At 46.0% G+C, this 20,156-nt stretch overlaps 1 protein-coding gene and 1 non-coding gene across 2 annotated transcripts in view; one reads left to right on the plus strand and one right to left on the minus strand.

Annotated features, from left to right (window-relative positions):
• Chmp4b (charged multivesicular body protein 4B) overlaps positions 1 to 19,838 on the plus strand; it is a 52,410-nt gene extending 32,572 nt beyond the window's left edge. Inside the window, exons 2-5 of the mRNA XM_004668095.2 lie at positions 12,874 to 13,051; positions 16,218 to 16,332; positions 18,019 to 18,145; positions 19,586 to 19,838. Of these exons, the coding sequence (XP_004668152.2) occupies positions 12,874 to 13,051; positions 16,218 to 16,332; positions 18,019 to 18,145; positions 19,586 to 19,650 (485 nt within the window). The 3' untranslated portion in view covers positions 19,651 to 19,838. The remainder of the gene's footprint in view (positions 1 to 12,873; positions 13,052 to 16,217; positions 16,333 to 18,018; positions 18,146 to 19,585) is intronic.
• Positions 5,569 to 5,675, minus strand: LOC123463057. Its single transcript, XR_006638669.1, has one exon. It is a non-coding gene; the product is annotated as a U6 spliceosomal RNA (small nuclear RNA).
• Positions 19,839 to 20,156: the final 318 nt, after the last annotated feature.

Consider the following 20,156-nt stretch of genomic DNA (forward strand, 5'->3'; position numbering starts at 1 on the left):
GGGGAATGAAAGTCCCGTTTAGTTTGGCGGGCACTGAACCATCTCTCCAGCCTCTGAGTATTTATGTACTAAGGATCCTGAGATGAATGGGACACATGCCTGTCCTCCAGGAGTGCATATTGCAATTAAGGTCATGAGAATAAAAAGGAATTGCCGGGACTGGGAAGATAGCACAGGTACTTGCTTTGAAGGCCTGCCAGCCAGGGTACAATCCCAAGCCGCCATTGGAAACTGGGTGCAAAAAGGGTTTGGCCAGATGGCTTACCTGCAGAGCCAAAGGATGCAGATTCTACACCCATGCGAGGCCAGAGGCACAGGTGATGCATGTGTCTGGAGTTTCTTTGCCCTGGCTGGCGAGTTCTCCATCTACCTCTTCCCCACCCCCCCTCACTCACATAAAATAAATGAAATATTTTTAACATGTTTAAAAAATTGTGCACAAGGATTTTGTGTTTGAGTGACAACGGACCCTGGCATGCAGTACACATACACATTTTTTTTTTTTTTCCCCAAAAGGAGACGTGCTGCATGGTTCTAAGGCTCTGTGCCTCTGTGATTTTTATTTTTTGGTGGACCATGCAATGTTACATTTTTCCACAGCAGAACCAGCTTCCTGTGTTTGCTTTTGCTGGTCTCCCCTGCTGCTATTTCGGCAGGGAGCAAGATATGTTTGTGGCCCCCTTCTCATGCCGTGGATTGTGGTTTGGTCTCCCCCGTGCTTTTGTCCTAACAAGTGCACACACTTGAAGTATGCTGCTGACATTTCTCTTTCTCGCTTCCACATTAATGGCCCCAACCCCCAGCCCTCTGTTGTCATCTCAGTTGCCAGGGCACCCATGCTTGCTCAGGCAGAAAGGGGGGTTTTGTTGGCTTGGTTAGCTGGAAGCAGAGGAAGAAAAGCCAGTCAGAAAAGAAACAGTGCATCCCAGCCTGGGACCGGAAACCTCTGTCCCAGCCAAGAGGCTGGTCACCTAGGCTGAAAGCATCCTAGCCTGGGGCCTGGCTGGTGGGGGAGGGTTGTCAGAGCCTTCCTTTACTCACTGGATGGGACTAGACCACTGGACTCCAGGGCCAGGCATAGACTGTCTTAGTAAACGTTGGTGGCTTGAAATAGAACTCCTTTTCTACAGTGGAAGCAATTGGCTGTTAATTTTTTTTCTTATACATAAATGCTTTATTTTCCTGTATTATTTTTTTCTCAATTTTTATTAACATTTTCCATGATTATAAAAAATATCCCATGGTAATAACCTCCCCCCGACTTTTCCCTTTGAAATTCCATTCTCTATCATATCCCCTCCCCATCTCAATCAGTCTCTCCTTTATTTTGATATCATTATCTTTTCCTCTTCTTATGATGGTCTTGTGTAGGTAGTGTCAGGCACTGTGAGGTCATGGATATGCAGGCCATTTTGTGTCTGGAGGAGCATGTTGTAAGGAGTCCTACCCTTCCTTTGGCTCTTACATTCTTTCCACCACCTCTTCCACATTAGACCCTGAACCTTGGAAGGTGTGATCGAAATGTTACTCAGTACTCCAGTCACTTCTTTCCAGCACTATGATACCTTCTGAGTCATCCCAAGGTCACTGCCATCTGAAAAGAGAAAATTCTCTACCCAAAGTGAGACTAGTGTTAATATAAGGGTATAAATATTAAGAGAAGTGCTTACTGGGCAGTTTGATAAGCATAGTATATACATTTATCCCAACACCAGCAGCCGTTACACCCCTAGAGCTCATGACTACCCCTGTTTTAAGTTTTCAGTATCAGGGATGTATTCCCCCCCCCCCCCATGGAGTGGGCCTCCAGTCCAATTGGAGGGCAGTTGGTTTCCACCATGACAGACGTGCCACTATTGCACCCGTTGGCTCATTTGGCCTGGCTGGCCAATTATAAGGCTTGCAGTGTCCAATGTTGAGGATCTTCACTGGTGGTATCTCTTTCTCCCATTGAACTACATGTAGAATGGCTTCTTCCAGCTTTCTGTCTGGCTGTTAATTTTTGTTTGTACTTTTTTCTTTCTTTTTTTTCTGAGGTAGGGTTTCACTCTAGCCCAGGTTGACCTAGAATTCACTATGTAATCTCAGGGTGGCCTTGAACTCACAGTGATCCTCGTACCTCTACTTCCTGACTGTTTGCACTTTTTCTTTAAAAATAAAGCTGTAGCCGGGCGTGGTGGGTCACGCCTTTAACCCCAGCACTCAGGAGGCAGAGGTAGAAGGATTGCCTTGAGTTTGAGGCCACTCTGAGACAAGATAGTGAAAATTCCAGGTCATCCTGAGCTAGAGTGAGACCCTACCTCAAAAAAACAAACAAAAAAAAGGGGCTAGAGGGATGGCTTAGCTGTTAAGGTGTTTGCCTGCAAAGCCAAAGGACCCAGGTTCGATTCCCCCGGACCCATGTTAGCCAGATGCACAAGGGAGCACATGCATCTTGTGTTCATTAGCAATGGCTGGTAGCCTTGGTGTGCCTATTCTCTCTCTCTCTCTCCTTCCCTCCCTCTGTCAAATAAATAAATAAAAATAAAACATTAAAAAAGAATAATAATATAATAAACAAATAAATAAAGTTGTAGAAGTGGTGACAAGTTAAAAAGTACCTTCCATGCTCTGTCTACTGTGCCTTGTAAAGATGACTCAGAGGTGGTCTCTGCAGATACAAACAAAGCCTGTATGTTCTCCTGACTTACATATGTAGAATAGTATCCCTTAGGTCACCTTTGAATCCTTGCTCTTTATAGTTTTATGTAAAAAAAAAAAAAGATTTGAGCCAGGCATGTAGCATATAACTAATTGCAGGAATCAAGAAGTGAAGGCAGGAGGATGGCAGATTTTAAGCCAGCCTGAGCTCCATAATAAGTTTGAAGCCAGTTTATGAAAACTCAAGAAAACAGTCTGGAAGGATGGCTTAGTGGTTAAGGCTTTTGCCTGCAAAGCCAAAGGACCCAGGTTCAATTCCCCAGGACTACAAGGTGCATGCATCTGGAGTTCATTTGCAGTGGCTGGAGGCCCTGGGCCCATCCTTCCCCTAGCTCCTTTTCCTCTTTCTCTCTGTCAAATAAACAAATAATTTGAATAAACCACAAAGAACCAAACCTAAACTAAACAAAAATTTACATTTGTCCCACTTGGGCAGAGATCCCAGGATTTCATTATATGTACTTGGAAACTGTAAACTGCAATTTTTAAGTGCTAATTTGAATTCTGAAGCTTGCAATCTCTCAGGAAGACCTGGAGGATAATTGTTCCCTCCCAGTCCCATCTTCTTTCTGTTCCTTAGTAATAACTCAGTGGATGTCAGCTCCACCACTTGCCTGCTCTAGCCAGGAACCTGGGAGTCTGTTCTGATGCCCTCTACTTTGTTTTCCTGAACATTCAAACGGGATGTACAGGCCCACAGAATCTGCTGTTTTAGTGTCTCTCAAGTTCAAACCCACCTCCCCAGCCCTTTGGTTCAGCCCTTGAAATCCAGTCCCTCTCATTAGTGCACTGGCTGTCAGTCCCTTCTCTACACAGTAGCCAGAGATCTTTCTAAATGTGAATCTGCTCACATTTCTGTCCTGTGCTAAATCTCTCAATAGCTTCCCACTGACCCTGGGATAAAGTCCAGCAGCTTCTTAACAAAGCATACTCTTAGCTCAAGTATGTAGAACGCAAAAGCTAGGTTCCCCTCTTAAAATGCCCTGAGCTTACCCCTCTCATCACATCACAGTATCCATTTCTTCTGTCCTATGAGCTCCCTCAGCCTTGAGGTTAAACCATTTTTGACTCAAGGCCCCTAGAAAAATAAATGTCACAAGCAAGATATAATTCTTAGGCTGGGAAGATGACTCAGTCTTTAAAGGACTTGCCATGCAAGCATGAGGTCCTGAGTTCAGATAGAGCACCCATGGAAAAGCTAGACAACATGCCTGTAAGCCTTGTGTTGGGAGGTGGAGACAGGAGAATCCCTGAGGCTAGCTAGTCTAGCTGAGTCAGTGAACTTCAGGTTCAGTAACAGAGCCTGTCTCAAAAAATAAGGTGAGGGGATTGGATAAGTGATTCAGTTGGTAGAGTATTTCCTTAGCATGCATAAAGCCCTAGGTTCGAGTTTAGCACTGTGTACAGTGAAGCATAGAGGTGAATGTGTGTAATAACAGCTCATAGGAGGTAGAGGGAGGAGAATCAGGAGTTCAAGGTCATCCTTAACCACATAGTGAGCTTAAGGCCAGCCTCTTAAGGTTACATGAGAGACATTGTCTGAAGAAAGAAATATAAAAAGATACCCAATGTCAACCTGTGGCCTCCATAGGCACACACACATGCACCTACACACATACATACTTACTACATAAATATACATTCAAAAATATCTTTTTTAAAAAAATTTTTTGAGGTAGAGTTTCACTCTAGCTCAGGCTGACCTGGAATTTACTATGTAGTCTCAGGGTGGCCTCAAACTCAGTGATCCTCCTACCTCTGCCTCCCCAGTGCTGGGATTAAAGGTGTGTGCCCCCATGCCTGGTTTAAACTTTATTTATTTGAAAGAAAGGGAGAAAGAGTCAGATAGAGAGAGAATGGGCACACCCTGGTCTCCAGCTGTTGCAGACAAACTCCAGACACATGCACCACCTTGTGCAGCTGGCTTAAGTGTGTCCTGGAGAATCGAACCTTGGTCCTTTGGCTTTGTAGACAAGTGAGTTAACCACTAAGCCATCTCTCCAGCCTTGGTACTTTTTTCTTTTTGAATTTTATTTATTTACTAGAGAGAGAGAGAGAAAGAGAGAATGGGGGCATCGGGGCCTCTAGTCACTGCAAATGAACTCCAGACACATGTGCCACCATGTGCATCTGGCACACATGGGTTCTGGGGCTTCAGACTTGACTCCTTAAGTTCCATAGTTAAGTGCCTTAGCTACTAAGCCATCTCTCTCTCCAGCCCAAAGATGTAATTCTTTTAAAAAAAAATTTTTGTTGTTGTTTATTTATTTGAGAGCGACAGAAAAAGTGAGGGGGGGGAGAGAACGGGCGCGCCAGGGCTTCTAGCCAACTGCAAACAAACTCCAGACGCCTGAGCCCTCTTGTGCATCTGGCTAACGTGGGTCCTTAGGCTTCACAGGCAAGCACTTAACCGCTAAGCCATCTCTCCAGCCCCCAAAGATGTAATTCTTAATAAAGTACAGCATGGATTTGGATTGTTCAAAGAATTTGTCCATTTTGGGTTGCTGATAGGGCTGAGTGTGGCACACACCTAGGATGTTGGCACTCAGGAGGTAGAGGCAGGAGGAGTATGAGTTTGAGGTACATGTGCATCTGGTTTACGTGGGTACAGGGGAATCATACCTGGGTCCGTAGGCTTCACGAGCAAGTGCCTTAACCAATAAGCTATCACTCCAGCCCTTAAATTCATTTTTTTTTTTGTGTGTGTGTGTCATTTCTTTATTTGGTATTTTTACTCCAGAAATAATTTATTACAACAGAGCATCACAAGATTCCTATGTATAAGTACAAAGGGGATGGAGAGATGGCTTAGTGGTTAAAGCATTGCCTGCAAAGCCTAATGACCCAGGTCCAATTCTCCAGTACCCAAAAAATATGGAACGCTTCATGAATTTGTGTGTCATCCTTGCACAGGAGCCATGCTAATCTTCTCTGTATCATTCCAATTTTAGTATATGTGCTGCCGAAGCGAGCACCCTTAAATTCATTTTTTGTGTTTTAATCTGTTGCAGGAAATTTCAGAACTCTGTGGGTTTCTATATTGTTTCAGTTGGAAGAAGGCTCCCATGTCTTTGGGGAGTGTGAGGACTAAGCAGTGAAGGGTCTTTCTTAGTGACATAACTTGGTCATGGCACAGCTGGATCTAGAAACCATATGCAGAACCGCAGGGGGTGTGTGTTAGAGGTGCTGTGTGGACACAAGTCTCTTGGAGTAGTGGAGGGAGTGCTCTCCATTCAGGACCCTGGCTTGGATTCTTCCTGTCTCTTACTCGCAACTGTATGACCACAATCAAGCGGTTGAGTGTTTATGACTTCAGTTGCTTAGCTGTCAATTGGGTATCACCTAAACTGCCTTCAGGTCAGGGATTCTGCTGAAAACCATAGCAGTCTCCTCCAGACCTAAGCTTAACTGTCTAGGGAGCAGGTGCGCAGTGGTGGGCTCTGTGGTGGGCTGGAAGTATTTACCCCTGCTAAAGAGTGGAGCAGGATGGTGAGCCCGTACGCCTAGCACTTCGGAGGTCAAGCGAGGGGGATTGTGAATTCAGTCATCCTGGGCAACATCGTTAGACCGTGTCTCAAACAAAGCAAAACAAACAAGCAAACAAAAAACCACCCTGAAATAAGTAGATCACCCAGCGAAAGGAATGGCTGTCATTCAGCTGCGGTGGGTTGTTGTGGGCTGCAGAGGGCTCAGTGTTGCCACAGACCCTGCTTCTGCATTAGCAAAGGAATCCAAATCTGGATTTTGGGGGGGGGGTGAAATACAAAAATTTAAATTTATATATTAAAACATGTTTGTTTGTTTGTTTTTTTTCTTATTTTCTTTTTAGTTTTTCGAGGTGGGATCTCACTCTAGCTCAGGCTGTTCTGGACTTCACTCTGTAGTCTCAGGGTGGCCTTGAACTCATGGCAATCCTTCTACCTTTGCCTCCCAAGTGCTGGGATTAAAGGCTTGCGCCACCACGCCCAGCAACATGTTTGTTCTTATGAGTCCCCCCACATAGGGTCTCACTATGTAGTCTGTGCTTGCCTCTAATTCAAGAGCCTCTGCCTCAGCCTCAGCCTCCTGAGTGCTGGGATTGTAGACATGTGTCACCACACCTGGTTATGTCACATTTTAAAAATTTTATTGACAGTTTCCATAAATATAGACAATGTAATGATGATGATCCCCTCTCACCACCCTCCCCTTCCTCCCTCTCAAATCCTCTACACTGAGTATCTTCCCCCCACCCAGGTAGGGTTTAACTCTAGCTCAGGCTAACTTGGAATTCGCTATATATTCTCAGGGTAACCTCAAATTCGTGGCATTCCTCCTACCTCTGCCTCCTGAGTGCTGGGATTAAAGGTGTTCACCACCACACCCGGCACAGTAATTCTTTGAAATGGCTGCTACTGTTAATATAAGGATTAATGAGGCTAAATAACTGGCTTCAATTGATGATGGTGGAGATGGACCTTGAAGATGGACACCTGGACTCCTTAAACTATCATTGTAATGTGACCCAGTATTTTCCTAAGGTAGATTAAGCTTGCAGGTATTTGATCAAGCATCATGCAGAACACACTTGTGCATTTAAATACAGCTGAAACAGTTTAATGTTCCGTTAGGTTCTTAATTGTGAGATTTATTTCTTTCATCTTTGTCCCTGTTAAACAGATAAGGTTCCCCCCCTCCGGAATCTTCCCTGGCAGTAGTACTGTACTCCCTGTGTATTTGCTGATGAAGTCAGCAGGGTTTCAGACTCCAGTTTTCTGGTCATACACAAGTATTTATTTTACCATCTCTAAATGAGATGATGCATTAGCTCCAGGCCATGGAGAGCAAATTAGGGGAACAGAGAGATACATCACGGAATGAGGCCGCTTGGGAAAATGTGTCTGTGCCTCAGGCCTGAACACCCCAGCTGCATGGATAAATACAGCAATGTCAGGGACAGCATTCCGAAGCTGTTGCTGGTTAAGACCAGCTGTCCTGCAGGTGAGCCTGGGGTAATGTGTAGAGCCAACATAAACAGCATTGTCCGGGCCTCAAAGGTTCATTTTGATTTCTGAGAACCTTCTGTGAGCCACGAGGGCCCCTGCTGTTCTCCTTACAGGGGAAAGATGTGAGAGAAGCTTACCCTGTCCCTGTCTTGTGAATGGCAGGCAGGGCCAGCAGCACCCACCTGGGGAAAGTGCCCTTACCCAGTACCTCTTTTGTTATTGTTGGGCTTTGTTTTGTTGAGACAGGGATTTACTCTGTAGCTTAGTGTAACCTGGAACTCAGGCTGCAGCCCAGGCTGGCCTTGAATTCACATAATTCCTCCTACTTCTGCTTCCCAAGTGCTGAATTTAGGCCAGCCTTTTTTTTTTGTTTTGTTTTTGATGTTTTTATTTTTATTTATTTGAGAAAGCATGAGGGAGAAAGAGACAGACACATAGTGAGAGTGAGAGAGAATGGGCATGCCAGGGCTTCCAACCCCTGCAAACAAGCTCCAAATGCATGTGCCACCTATGTATCTGGCTTATGTGGGTCCTGGGGAATCTAACTGAGGTTCTTTGGCTTTGCAGGCAAGCACCTTAACTACTAAGCTATCTCTCCAGCCCCAGTTCTTATAATTGGTTTATTTTTTATTGTGTTGGTTTTTTGAGGTAGGGTCTCACACTAGCTCAGGCTGTCCTGGAATTCACTATGTAGTCTCAGGGTGGCCTCGAACTCTGAGAGATCTTTCTACCTCTGCCTCCTAAGTGCTGAGATTAAAGGTGTGTACCACCACACCCAGCTAATTTGTTTTATTTTAAAAATATTTTTATGTATTTTTTTGAGAGAAAGAGAGAGAGGCAGACAGAGAATGGGCACGCCAGGGCCTGTAGCCACGGGAAACAAACTCCAGATGCATGCATCACCTTGTGCACCTGGCTTATGTGGGTACTGGGGAATTGAACTTGGGTCCTTAGGCTTCACAGGCAAGTATCTTAAACCACTAAGCCATCTCTTCAGCCCCTGTTTTCTGTTTTTGTTTTTGTTTTTTTTAGATAGGGTCTCACTCTAGCCCAGGCTGACCTAAGTTCACTCTAGTTCCAGGTTCAAACTGCCAGTGATCCTCCTACCTCTCTCTGCCTCTCTAGTGCTGTAATTAAACCAACTTGAGCTTTTTTAAAAAAATTATTTATTTTTTATTAACAACTTCCATGATTATAAACAATATCCCATGATAATGCCCTCCCTCCCCCCACTTTGCCCTTTGAAACTCCATTCTCCATCATATCCCCTCCCCCTCCCAATCAGTCTCTCTTTTATTTTGATGTCATCATCTTTTCCTCCTATTATGAGGGTCTTGTGTAGGTAGTGTCAGGCACGGTGAGGTCATAGATATCCAGGCCATTTTGTGTCTGGAGGAGCATGTTGTAAGGAGTCCTACCCTTCCTTTGGCTCTTACATTCTTTCAGCCTCTTCTGCAATGTGATAGAGATACTACAGTCCTGAGCCCTCCTCTATCCCTTCTTCCCAGCACCATGATGCCTTCTGAAACTCCAGCTTTTTGCACAAGGTTTGCAAAGGGCATTGTAACAGTTACTTTTTTGTTGCTGGAACAAAATACCAGGCCAGAAATAGCTTATGGAAGGCAAAGGGTTTATTTCAGCTTATACTTTTCTAGGGAAGTTTCTGTCATGATGGGGAAAGAAAGCATGGCAAGAGCTGACAGCCCCGTTGTCCCAGTAGCGGAGAAGTGAGGCTGGACTATACGGTCCCAAGGCCTGCCTGCCTGCCCCAGTGACACTCTTTCTTCAGCAGGGCTTCACCTCTCAAAGGCTCCACAGCCTTCCTGAACAGCACCACCAGCCTTGGAGTATCTATTCAAACACACAAGTCTGTGGGATATTTCACATTCACACTACACAGGCAGAACTGAGAAATGGGCCAGAGCATTAGTCATGCTCTTTTTGGTCAGTTCTTCCCAGCAGTTGTAGAGGTAACGGAGTTACGGTGATGGAGGGCACCCTGGGCTAGAACCTGGGGCTCTCGTCGGGAGTCTTCCTTGTTTGTCCTGCAGCATCTGGAATCATTTTTCTCAGCTATCCAATGCAGGCGGTGGGATTCCAGTATTTCTAAGAGTCATTTGGACTGGTGCCGGGGAGACAGGCAAAGTGGGGCCTCCTCAGCTGTCTTTGGCTTATTGCTAGCTCTACTGGGCCTGTGCATACCATGGAGGGTTCTTCAGAGTGTCTCTTAGGTCGGAGGCCTAGGGAAGTGTCCTGGAGTGTGTCGGTATTTGTTGTATAGTTTGTGCTGGGCAGGAAGGTAGCACTCGCTGCTTGTTTCCCAGTCTTTTTTATTTATTTATTTTTATTTAGTTTATTTGCAAGCAGAGAGGGAGAGGAGAGAGACAGAGAGAGGATGGGCAGTCCCGGGCTTTCAGCTACTGCAAACAAACTTCAGGTACATGGGCACATGTGGGTTATGTGGGTCCTGGGAAATTGAACCTGGGTCTTTTGGCTTCATAGGCAAACACCTTAACCATTAAGCTATCTCTCCAGCCCTTGTCTCCCGCTCTTGTGCCTTCTCCTGGGAATCTTCAGTTGTAGATGGTCTTTGAAAGGACTGTACTTACCAAAGGAAGGTTTCTGGGTTCTTCCTCCCTTCCAGCTGCAGCACTTGCACCAATATGGAGCGTGCAGACATGCCTTGTTAGCATCTGTTAAGATATGTTGGATTGTTTGCCTCCGTACTGAACGTGAGGAGATGGCAGCAGACCAGCTTGCCTTCCTCAGCACCTCTTCAAGGAGAATCCTGTTGACTTGGTCTAGGAGAAAGGAGTGTCCTGCCTAGTTGTGCTGAGTGACCAGTCTCTGAAGATAGCTTCTGTTGTCGGTACCAGGTAGATGCCTACAGAAGTTCCCAGTGCTCTCTGCAGTCTCTCTTCTCTGCCTTTCTTCTGAGTAGCTGCTGGAGGGTCTAATGAACCAACTATCTGGAGACCAATGTTTATTTCAACATGGTTGCAGTTGTTTTTGCTTCAGCTTTCCGAGCCAATAAAGCTGGTTATTAGATTCTGTAATTGCTGCTGTAATTACTCTCTTGGAACCAGCAAAGGCATAATTAAAAATGGAGATTCTAAGCACTATTTTTTCCCCATCTAAAAGCAACCTCTTAAACTTCTGTTGGTGGATTAGATTTTAGTTATTAAAGCCATTGTGTTTTCAAATGATACTGAGTTCTTCGGCAAAAAAGGGCTTTCTTTGGATGTCTCATTATATTTGGCTTAGATGAACAACTCCTCATTAGCCCAGCAGTTTGTTTTTTTTAATCCCACCGTCCAGAATTTGGACAAGTCAATAAGACATTGCGAGCCAGCATGTATTTCTGTAAACACTGAGCTTGGACCCTTTAGACTTTTACTACAAATCTGCCAGAAACCTGGTTGGAGCCAGGTATGGTGGTGCACACCTTTAATCCCAGCATTTGGGAGGCAGATTGCTGTGAGTTCGAGGCCACCCTGAGGCTACATAGTGAATTCTAGGTCAGCTTGGACCAGAGTGAAACCCTACCTTGAAAAAAACAAAAATAGCAACAACCCCTCCCCCCGTAAAAAAAAACAAAACAAAACCCCGAAATCTGGTTGGAGCTCATGCCTGCAGGAGAATTAACATTAGTTTGAGAGCAGTCTGGGTTACATATTGAGTTCTAGGCCAGCCTGAACTATGGGTGTGAGACCCTAATCCCCTCCCCCACTCAGAAAAATAAAGTGTCAGGGATGGGGAAAGTTTTACTTTGAGTGAGTGTTCAGGAAGAGTGTCACGAACTTGTTCCTCTAAGCCTTCACTTTACCCTATGCCATGCTCCGCCGCAGTGGCCATGCTTGTGAGTGTGGGCTCCATCGGGCGCTCTGTGTGACCACTGTGTTGACTGTATTCTTGTGGTCCAGACGCCGACCATGGCAGTGTGCAGGCTGATTGTACCAGTGAACTATATTTCAGGATTTCTCAGCGTGTGCCGTTTCCCTTTGGAGCTCTCAGCTACCTGAGAAATACGTAAGTTAGATGAAAGTTTTTTAAAAATGGGCTGGGTGGGTAGATGGCTCAGTGGTTAAAGGTGCTTTCTTACAAAGCCCACCTGCCCAGGTTCAGTTCCTAGTACCCATGTAATTACAAGCCATATCCACAAAGTGGTGCTTGAGTCTAGAGTTTGGTTGCAGTGGCAAGAAGCACTGGCGTCTTTTTCTCTCCTCACAAATTAATAAATAAAATTAAAGCAAAACAAACAAAATGGTCAGCAGTCCCTGCCAGGCACTGAGCTGGAGATTTCACTACTTCCTCAACCAGCCCTGTTCAGCTCAGCTGGGCAGCTTTCCTAGTTTTACGCTCATCCAAGATGTTTAGTGTAAAGAGGGGCACTGAGACTGGAAAATTCCTGTGTTTTTGCAACAAATTTACGTTGGTCAAATTGTTTGCCCTGATTGGATGTTAGAACAAAATGCTGTCTATATATCCAAGTGGTCAGACTCCAGATCAGTCCATGGCAGGAGTTCCCTCTTTTGTGTAATTTATGCGTTTTCTGTGGTAGAGAATATGATCCTAGCTGTCTTTAGGCATAGGGCTTTCTGGTTTTGTTGAATAAATTTCCAGACAGACATTTCTGGCTCCAAGAGACAGAAGCATTTTTATGTTGTTACTGTTTGTTGCCATATTAGTTCCCAGAATCATAACAGTTTAGCATTTTAATCCAGACAGATCTGCTATTTGCTACAGTCATTTATTATTTTTGTAATTTAATTGGCATGAAATGGTACTCTGATGATGCTTTATAATAATTAGAGTTGCTTGGGATTTTGGGGGGGTCTACTTTGCTTAATGTTCTGGTGTTTCTGCCTGCTAGTATATTTACTCCTCATGATGAACTGTGCGGGGTTCAGTAGCTCATCTGTGACAGAGTTGCGCTTTGGCCCCAGAGTGCATTCTGTTCTCTGGGTGCCTGCCTGTGCTTTGCTCGGCAGGGGGTGACGTTACCCGAGAACATGAACTTTTGTTTGTGTGCTTGTTCCCAGGCCATATTGTGGGTTATGTGAATTTTGTGTGTTTTCTTGGTAAATTGAATGTGCTGTTGTAGTGGAGACAGCAACTGCAGCTCCCAGTGCCTTCTGGGACATCGCCCTGTGTCCGGACTCTCTCACACCGTCTTTTCTCCCCTCAGCTGCCCTCCAAGCACTGAAGCGCAAGAAGAGGTATGAGAAGCAGCTGGCACAGATTGATGGTACCCTGTCAACCATTGAGTTCCAGCGGGAAGCCCTGGAGAATGCCAACACCAACACGGAGGTGCTCAAGAACATGGGCTATGCAGCCAAGGCCATGAAGGCTGCCCACGACAACATGTATGTGTCATCGTTGGAAGTGGGCCATCTGAGTGATAGGATATTGTTCAAGCCGTGGCCTTGGGGAGGATTCCTGGACCTATCAGTTAGTCACCTGACTTGATTATAATGTGCTTTCTCTTTTTGGAATACCTAAAATGGACTCTAGCCTGCCGCTGTTTCCACACAGCGCTCATGGAGTGAAAAGCTGCGTGTGTGCGCTGAGTTACGTGAAAGGCATAGTTAGCCACTGGGAAGTCCTAGTCTTCCCAGCCAAGATTCCGTTTATCAAGGTAGAGAAATCTGTGTCCCCAAAAGGGAAGGCCACCTGCCCTGGGTTAAATGAACATGGACAGGACTGGACTTGGAATCAGTGCTCATGACTTTCCTGGTGCTGGTAGAGCCCTGGCATGCACCGTTAGTTCATCAGAGGTCTTTGGACCTTTCTGTTCTTCGATGGAAGTTTCTGCCGCCTCCCTTGCTTCTGGGCTGTAGCTATCATCATCTTGACAATGCTCATGTCCTCAGCAGTTCCACCTTCATTGCCCCACTGGAGAGATGCCTTAGTGATTAAGGCACTTGCCTGTAAAGCCAAAGGAACTTGGTTTGACTCTCCAGGTCGCACATAAGCCAGATGCACAAGGTGGCACATGCATCTGAAGTTCATTTGCAGTGGATGGAGGCCCTGGTGTTCCCATTCTCTCTCTCCGCCTCTTTCTCTGCCTGTTGCTCTCAAATAAATAAATAAAATGACTTTTAAAAAAAGAAAAGAATTAGATGCCCGAGCTTGTTCCTATCAAAGGCCAAGGATGTAACCAGGTCCAAACAAGGACCTTCCCCTGAGCATAGTTATGCATTTGTCCAGCTCTTCAACGTTGCAGCTACGTTAAGAGGTGCGGGCATACTTGTTGCTTTTCTTTGACTGCTGAGTTGTACTCTAGTACAGGTTGGCAAAGAGCAGTGTGTGGACTTTACGTCTGTTTTTGTGAATACATTTTTATAAAAACATGCATGTTATTATATATTTTCTGTAGCTGCTTTTGTGCTACAAATAGAATTTTTATTATATATATATATATATATATATATACACACACACACACACACACACACACACACACACACACACACACACACACACTGGAGAGAGAGAGAGAGAGGGAAAGGGAGAGAATGGGTATGCCAGGGCCTCCAGCCACTACAAATGAACTCTAGACACATGTGCCACCTTGCACATCTGGCTTATGTGGGTACTAGGGAATTGGACTTGGGTCCTTAGGCTTTACAGGCAAACACCTTAACTACTAAGCTATCTTTCCAGCTCCAAATAGAATATTTGAAATCTGTATAAACCACAAGCTTTTTAAAATTATTTATTTATTTATTTGGGAGAGAGAGGAAGAGGCAGATAGAGATAGAATGGATGGGAGAGCTAGGACCTCCAGCCACTGCAAACGAAGTCCAGAAGAATGTGCCACCTTGTGCATCTGGCTTGCGTGGGTACTGGGGATTGAATCTGGGTCCCTGGGCTGCGCAGGCGAGCACTTTAACTGCTAAGCCAATGAAGTTGTCTTCACACAAGTAAGATGCTGTCTGAAGGCTGATGTTCTCTGGCTTTTAGCTTGGGTAAAGGCATGCCATTTTCATTTCTGCGTTCTCCCAGACAACCAGCGCAGTGCTGCAGCCGCTGGGAGGAAGGGCATTTTGGGCTTACTGTCGCAAGGGGAAGAAGCGTCATGGTGGCAGGGAAGAGCACGACACGAGCAGAGGCTGAACGTCCCCTCTGCCACAGCAGGTGGAAAGCAGCAGCAAGAGAGTGAGCCGAGCTCTGCCAAGGGGGAGCTGGCTAGAGCACCCCAAAGCCTGCCCCCAGCAACATACCTTCTCTGGCAAGGCTGCACCTCCCCAATTGTCACGAGCTGTGGACCAAGCATTCAGAACCCATGAGTTTATAGGGGACAGCTAACTCAAGCCACCACACACAGAATAGTAAACAGTATGCATGCTTTGAAGTGTGTGTTTAGGTCATACTGAACAACTGTGTTGATTTTAAAGAAGCTGTGTATCTGCCTTTCCTTTGGGAGCTAGAAGAGGGGCTAAAGTGTATGGAAAGGGCCTCCCAGGTGATTGGTATATTCTTTTTTTAATTTTTTTTTTTTTTGAGGTAGGGTCTCACTGTAGCCCAGGCTGACCTTGAACTCATGGTATTCTACCTCTGCCTCCCGAGTGCTGGGAGTAAAGGTGTGCACCACCATGCCTGGATTAACTGCTATATTTTAATTTTGTTGTTGTTGGTTTTTGGCTTTTCGAAGTAGGGTTTCACTCTAGTCCAAGCTGACCTGGAATTCACTCGGTAGTCTCAGGGTGGCCTTGAATTCACAGTGATCCTCCTACCCCTGCCTCCCAAGTGTTGGGACTAAAGGCATGCGCCACCATACCTAGCTTAAAAAATATTTTATTGAGGGGCTGGAGAGATGGCTTAGTGGTTAAGCATTTGCCTGTGAAGCCTAAGGACCTTGGTTCAAGGCTCAATTCCCCAGGACCCATGTAAGCCAGATGCACAAGGTGGTGCATGTGTCTGGAGTTTGTTTGCAGTGACTGGAGGCCCTGGCATGCCCATTCTCTCCCTCCCTCTCTCTGTCTTCCCCTCTTTCTCTCTCTGTTGCTCTCTCAAATAAATTTTTAAAAAAGCATATGCCACTTTGTGCATCTGGCTTTACATGGGTCCTGGGTAATTAAGCCTGGACCATTAGGCTTTGCAAACAAGCACCTTTAACCTGAGCCATCTTGCCAGACCCATGACCACGGTATTTTGTGGTTTGTGATTTTATCTTCTATGCACAGTTGCTTTGGGGCTCTTTGCCCAGGAATTAAAGCCCTGTGGTTTCATCTGCTGTGTTTACTCATTTCCATATTGGAACTTGACTAGCCACCTAGCTGCTAAACCTTATTTCCTTAGGTGTTAGACAAAGAAATATCTAAGGACACTTCCATCTGCTTGATTCTGTGATTCTCAATTTTAAAGGGGAGGATGAAGGCAGTAATGACAAGAAATTCCTCAAAGGGGTGTTACTAACTCTAGGGGTGGGGCTAGGATACAGATTGAATGGAACTGGGTTTCTGCTCCAGCTTCACAGACCCCCCTTCACAGACCCATCAAATGACAGTCTCTTCATTTCATTTCAAGGGACATCGATAAAGTTGATGAGTTAATGCAGGACATTGCTGACCAGCAAGAACTTGCAGAGGAGATTTCCACAGCCATTTCCAAACCTGTAGGCTTTGGAGAAGAGTTCGATGAGGTAAGTGGCTTTATACAGATCACATGAGCCACACAGATGTCACCCAAGCTGTCCCTTGATATGTCACTGAAGATTCTTAAGTGGGCATGTGGAAATCACAAAGTCTTAACTGTCAGACTTGGATATGGACAGGGCATGGTGTGCCTGCTCCTCTTGGAATTCAATGGGTGGAATTTTACTGTTGGGGCTTATGCAGTAAAGGAACCTTCATTAATGGGCTTTTGGTCAATAATTTGTTTCAATAAGCAGTGTCCCTGGGCCTTTCCTTGATGGATACTGGCTTCAGAGCTGAGGTGTTTACTAGGCTAGCCTTCAGTCAGTCAGCTTTGACAGGAGGGAAAGCCAAGGAAGGAACATTCATACTTCTGATCTCTCAGGTTCTCTTGTTCCATTGTCACCTACCATTTGCTGTTATAACAGGGTTGAGGCCTTGGATCACTTCCATTTTTAAGACACTGACAGGTCCTAGTAGAAGTGCTTAGATTTGGGTCTCCCAAAGGCCACCTCTGTACTGAATGGAATGTTTAATGTGTGAGTAGTGTGTGTATGAGTGTTTCTGTGCATGTGGGCACATGTGTTTGTACACATGTATGTATAAGTAAGGAGGCCAAAGGGCACTGTTGGGTGTCATCCTCAGTTGCTGTCCCCCTTATTTTAGAGACAGGGTCTCTCACTCAATCCAGAGGTGACCAGTTTGGCCAGTCTAGCTAGCCAACTTGTCCTGGAGAACTGCTTGTCTGTCTCCAGGCAGCGGCAGCATGCAGTGTAATGGCCATACCTGGCACTTCTGTGGAGCTTAGGAGTCAGAACTCAGGCACTCGTTTGCAGGGCAAGCGCTTTTACCCAAGCTGTCTCCCTGGCCCTGGGCTGCATTCTTTGTGCCTCTGGCTCCCATTGTGTGAGAAGTCAGCTTGTAGCTCTTGCCCTTTCCCCCTGGCATCAGGGGTTTTGTGGTTTTAGGCTGGGGTTGGATAGGCCAAGTATCAATTCAGCAGATATTTCTGGGCATTTGCCCAGGGTTTCCAATTCCGATACATAGGAATGAAGCTGGGTCATGTGGCACAGACCTCTCATCCCAGCTATTTGGGAGCCTGAGGCAGGAGAATTGCAAGCTTAAGGCCAGCCTGGACAACTTAGCAAGAATTTAGGAAAAGTAGAAAGTGGTCTGGGGAGATGGCTCAGTGGGTAAAGTACTTGCCTTGCAAATCTGAGGACCTGATCCCCAGCATCCACATAAACATCAGGCATGGTGGCATGCATGTGGAGAGGCAGAAACGGTGGATCTTGAGGGCTTGCTGGCTACTAGCCAAGTCAGTAAGCTTCACGGACATCACCCTCTGGCTTTCATGGACATATGCACCTCCATGCACACATGCACACGTAACACACACACATTTTTAGGTAAAACCAAAAAGGTTAAAGGAGGCTGGGAATATATTTTGGTGGCAGTGCTTGTTTAGTATGTGTAAGGTCTGGGGTTTAAGCCCCTTTAAGTGCTAAGACATCTCCCTAGCCTCTGGTCCTAGGTTCATTCACCAGTATCCCCTCCTCAAAAGGTGCTCAGAGCACAGGACCCCAGACACCTGGAGTTTGCTTCTCCTCTGACTGCCTCAGAAGGTGCTCACTGTGGATCAGGTTGGAAGCATGGGAGTCCCAAGGACGGTTTCTCTCTGTTTGCTGTTACAGGATGAACTCATGGCGGAATTAGAAGAACTAGAACAGGAGGAGCTAGACAAGAATTTGCTGGAGATCAGTGGACCCGAAACAGTCCCTCTACCAAATGTTCCCTCTATATCCCTTCCATCCAAACCCAGTGAGTACTTCCTACAAAGTCCTGGCGCTGTGGGCATGATGATGTTATGGGCAGTTGACTTTAGGTAAGAGTGTGTTGTGATGACCAGAATTGTAGTTAACCTGCCCTTCCCTGGTTTTCTCTAGAACAGAATTTTTCTTTCTTTCTTCGTTTTTTCAAGGCAAGGTCTCACTGTAGCTCAGGCTGACTTGGAATTCACTGCATAGTCTCAGGGTGACCTTGAACTCAAGGCAGTCCTCCTGCCTCTGCCTCCCAAGTGCTAGGATTAAAGGCGTGCACCACCATGTCCGGTTTAAAACAGGATTTCTTGGGTGGGAGAGATGGCTTAGTGGTTAAGTGCTTGCCTTTGAAGCCTAAGGACCCTGGTTCGAGGCTCGATTCTCCAGGACCCACGTTAGCCAGATGCACAAGGGGGCGCATGTGTCTAGAGTTCGTTTGCAGTGGCTGGAAGCCCTGGCGCACCCATTCTCTCTCTCTCTTTCTCTGTATCTGCCTCTTTTCTGTCTCTGTCACTCTCAAATAAATAAATAAAAATGAACAAAAAATATTTTAAAAAAAAACAGGATTTCTTAATCTCAGCACTGTTGACATGGTCAGATAATTCTGGGGTTAGTGGTCGGGATAGACGTCTGTCTGTGGGGTCTTAACAGCATCCCCAGCTTCTCTACACTAGATGCCAATAGCAGCCACCTCACACTGAGTAGTGTTAACTAACATATTTCCAGACATTTCTACATGTGTCCCCCATGGAGGTGGGAATCTGCTCCACTTCAGAGTTTTTTTCCTAGAATGACTTTTCCTGCTATCAAACAGAGAATTCCTGTCTGTATAAAAAAGTGTAAAACTTTCAGTCCAGGACAGCTCTTGTCCCATCTACTGTCCCGTACTGTGCATACCTATAAAACTGAGACTCTCAAGGAAGAAGGATACTGTTTGGGGCTTTTTAGAGACTTAGTTCTATAAGACTCTCATTTTCTTTTCCTTGTTGCTTCCTCCTTCCCTTCCTGTGGTATGTACCCTTCAGAGAAGTATTCCACCAGACCCTCTAGAAAAGGCAAAGCAGTTGATCTGGCATGGAGACAAGAGCCCAAGGAGTAGTGTGTGACCATATTGTGGCCCCCTCCTCCTTCCCATAAACAAGAGAAGCTCCTAGGTAGTCAGCTGCCCCGAGGAGCTGTGGGCTGCACAGCATGCCACCTGGGGCCTGGAGATGCCAGTGATGCAACTTGAAGGGGAGTTGGCGTGGCAAGGATTGAATCTCTTGTGAGGTTCTTAGGACTGAGTGACCCTTGCTGTAGATAATCCTTCCTGATGTGGCTGGCAGGGGAGGGGGTGCTGTGGAAGAGATGCCTTGCTTCCAATATATCCGATGACCAGAGGTGAGGCTGGCTGTTGGGCACCACAGCCAGCTCTCCAAGATTGCCCTTTCTGTCTCTACAGCCAAGAAGAAGGAAGAGGAAGATGACGACATGAAGGAATTGGAGAACTGGGCCGGATCTATGTAACTGGTCCAGCACAGGCTGGGTCCAGACAGACTCTGTGGCCTGTGTGGCGGGCAGGCGCGTGCGTGCGTGTGTGCGCAGGGCAGGCAGAAGGCGGTGCAGGCAGCCTCCATCGCTCGACTCTCACTTCAAAGCAGTAGGCCGCATCACTGCTCACTCTCGCATAGCATGGTCTGCGCCCAGTGGGGCGGGCGGGGGGAGGGGGGCGGACGGGTGGGAGGTGCCTGCTGTTTATAATGTTGAATTTCTGTAAAATAAACTGTATTTGCAAATCCAACATTGAGCTTCTGGACTACGCTAACTCTACTGCTAAATCCTCAATGGAAGGGGTTGACCGTGTGCAGTTGAAATGATCGGAAAACGTAGCCTTTGTCCTTTAAGTCAGTTGACTTGTCGCACATCTCTTTGTAAGACTTGTATGGTACTGGCAGAAAAATCGTTTTTTAAAAGCCATAGGCTTTTCCTTGTCCTTAGCTGTAATAACACATCTGGTTTTTGTTTTCTCAAGA

The sequence above is a fragment of the Jaculus jaculus genome, chromosome 8 (assembly GCF_020740685.1).
Source record: "Jaculus jaculus isolate mJacJac1 chromosome 8, mJacJac1.mat.Y.cur, whole genome shotgun sequence".
NCBI classification, from domain to species: domain Eukaryota; kingdom Metazoa; phylum Chordata; class Mammalia; order Rodentia; family Dipodidae; genus Jaculus; species Jaculus jaculus.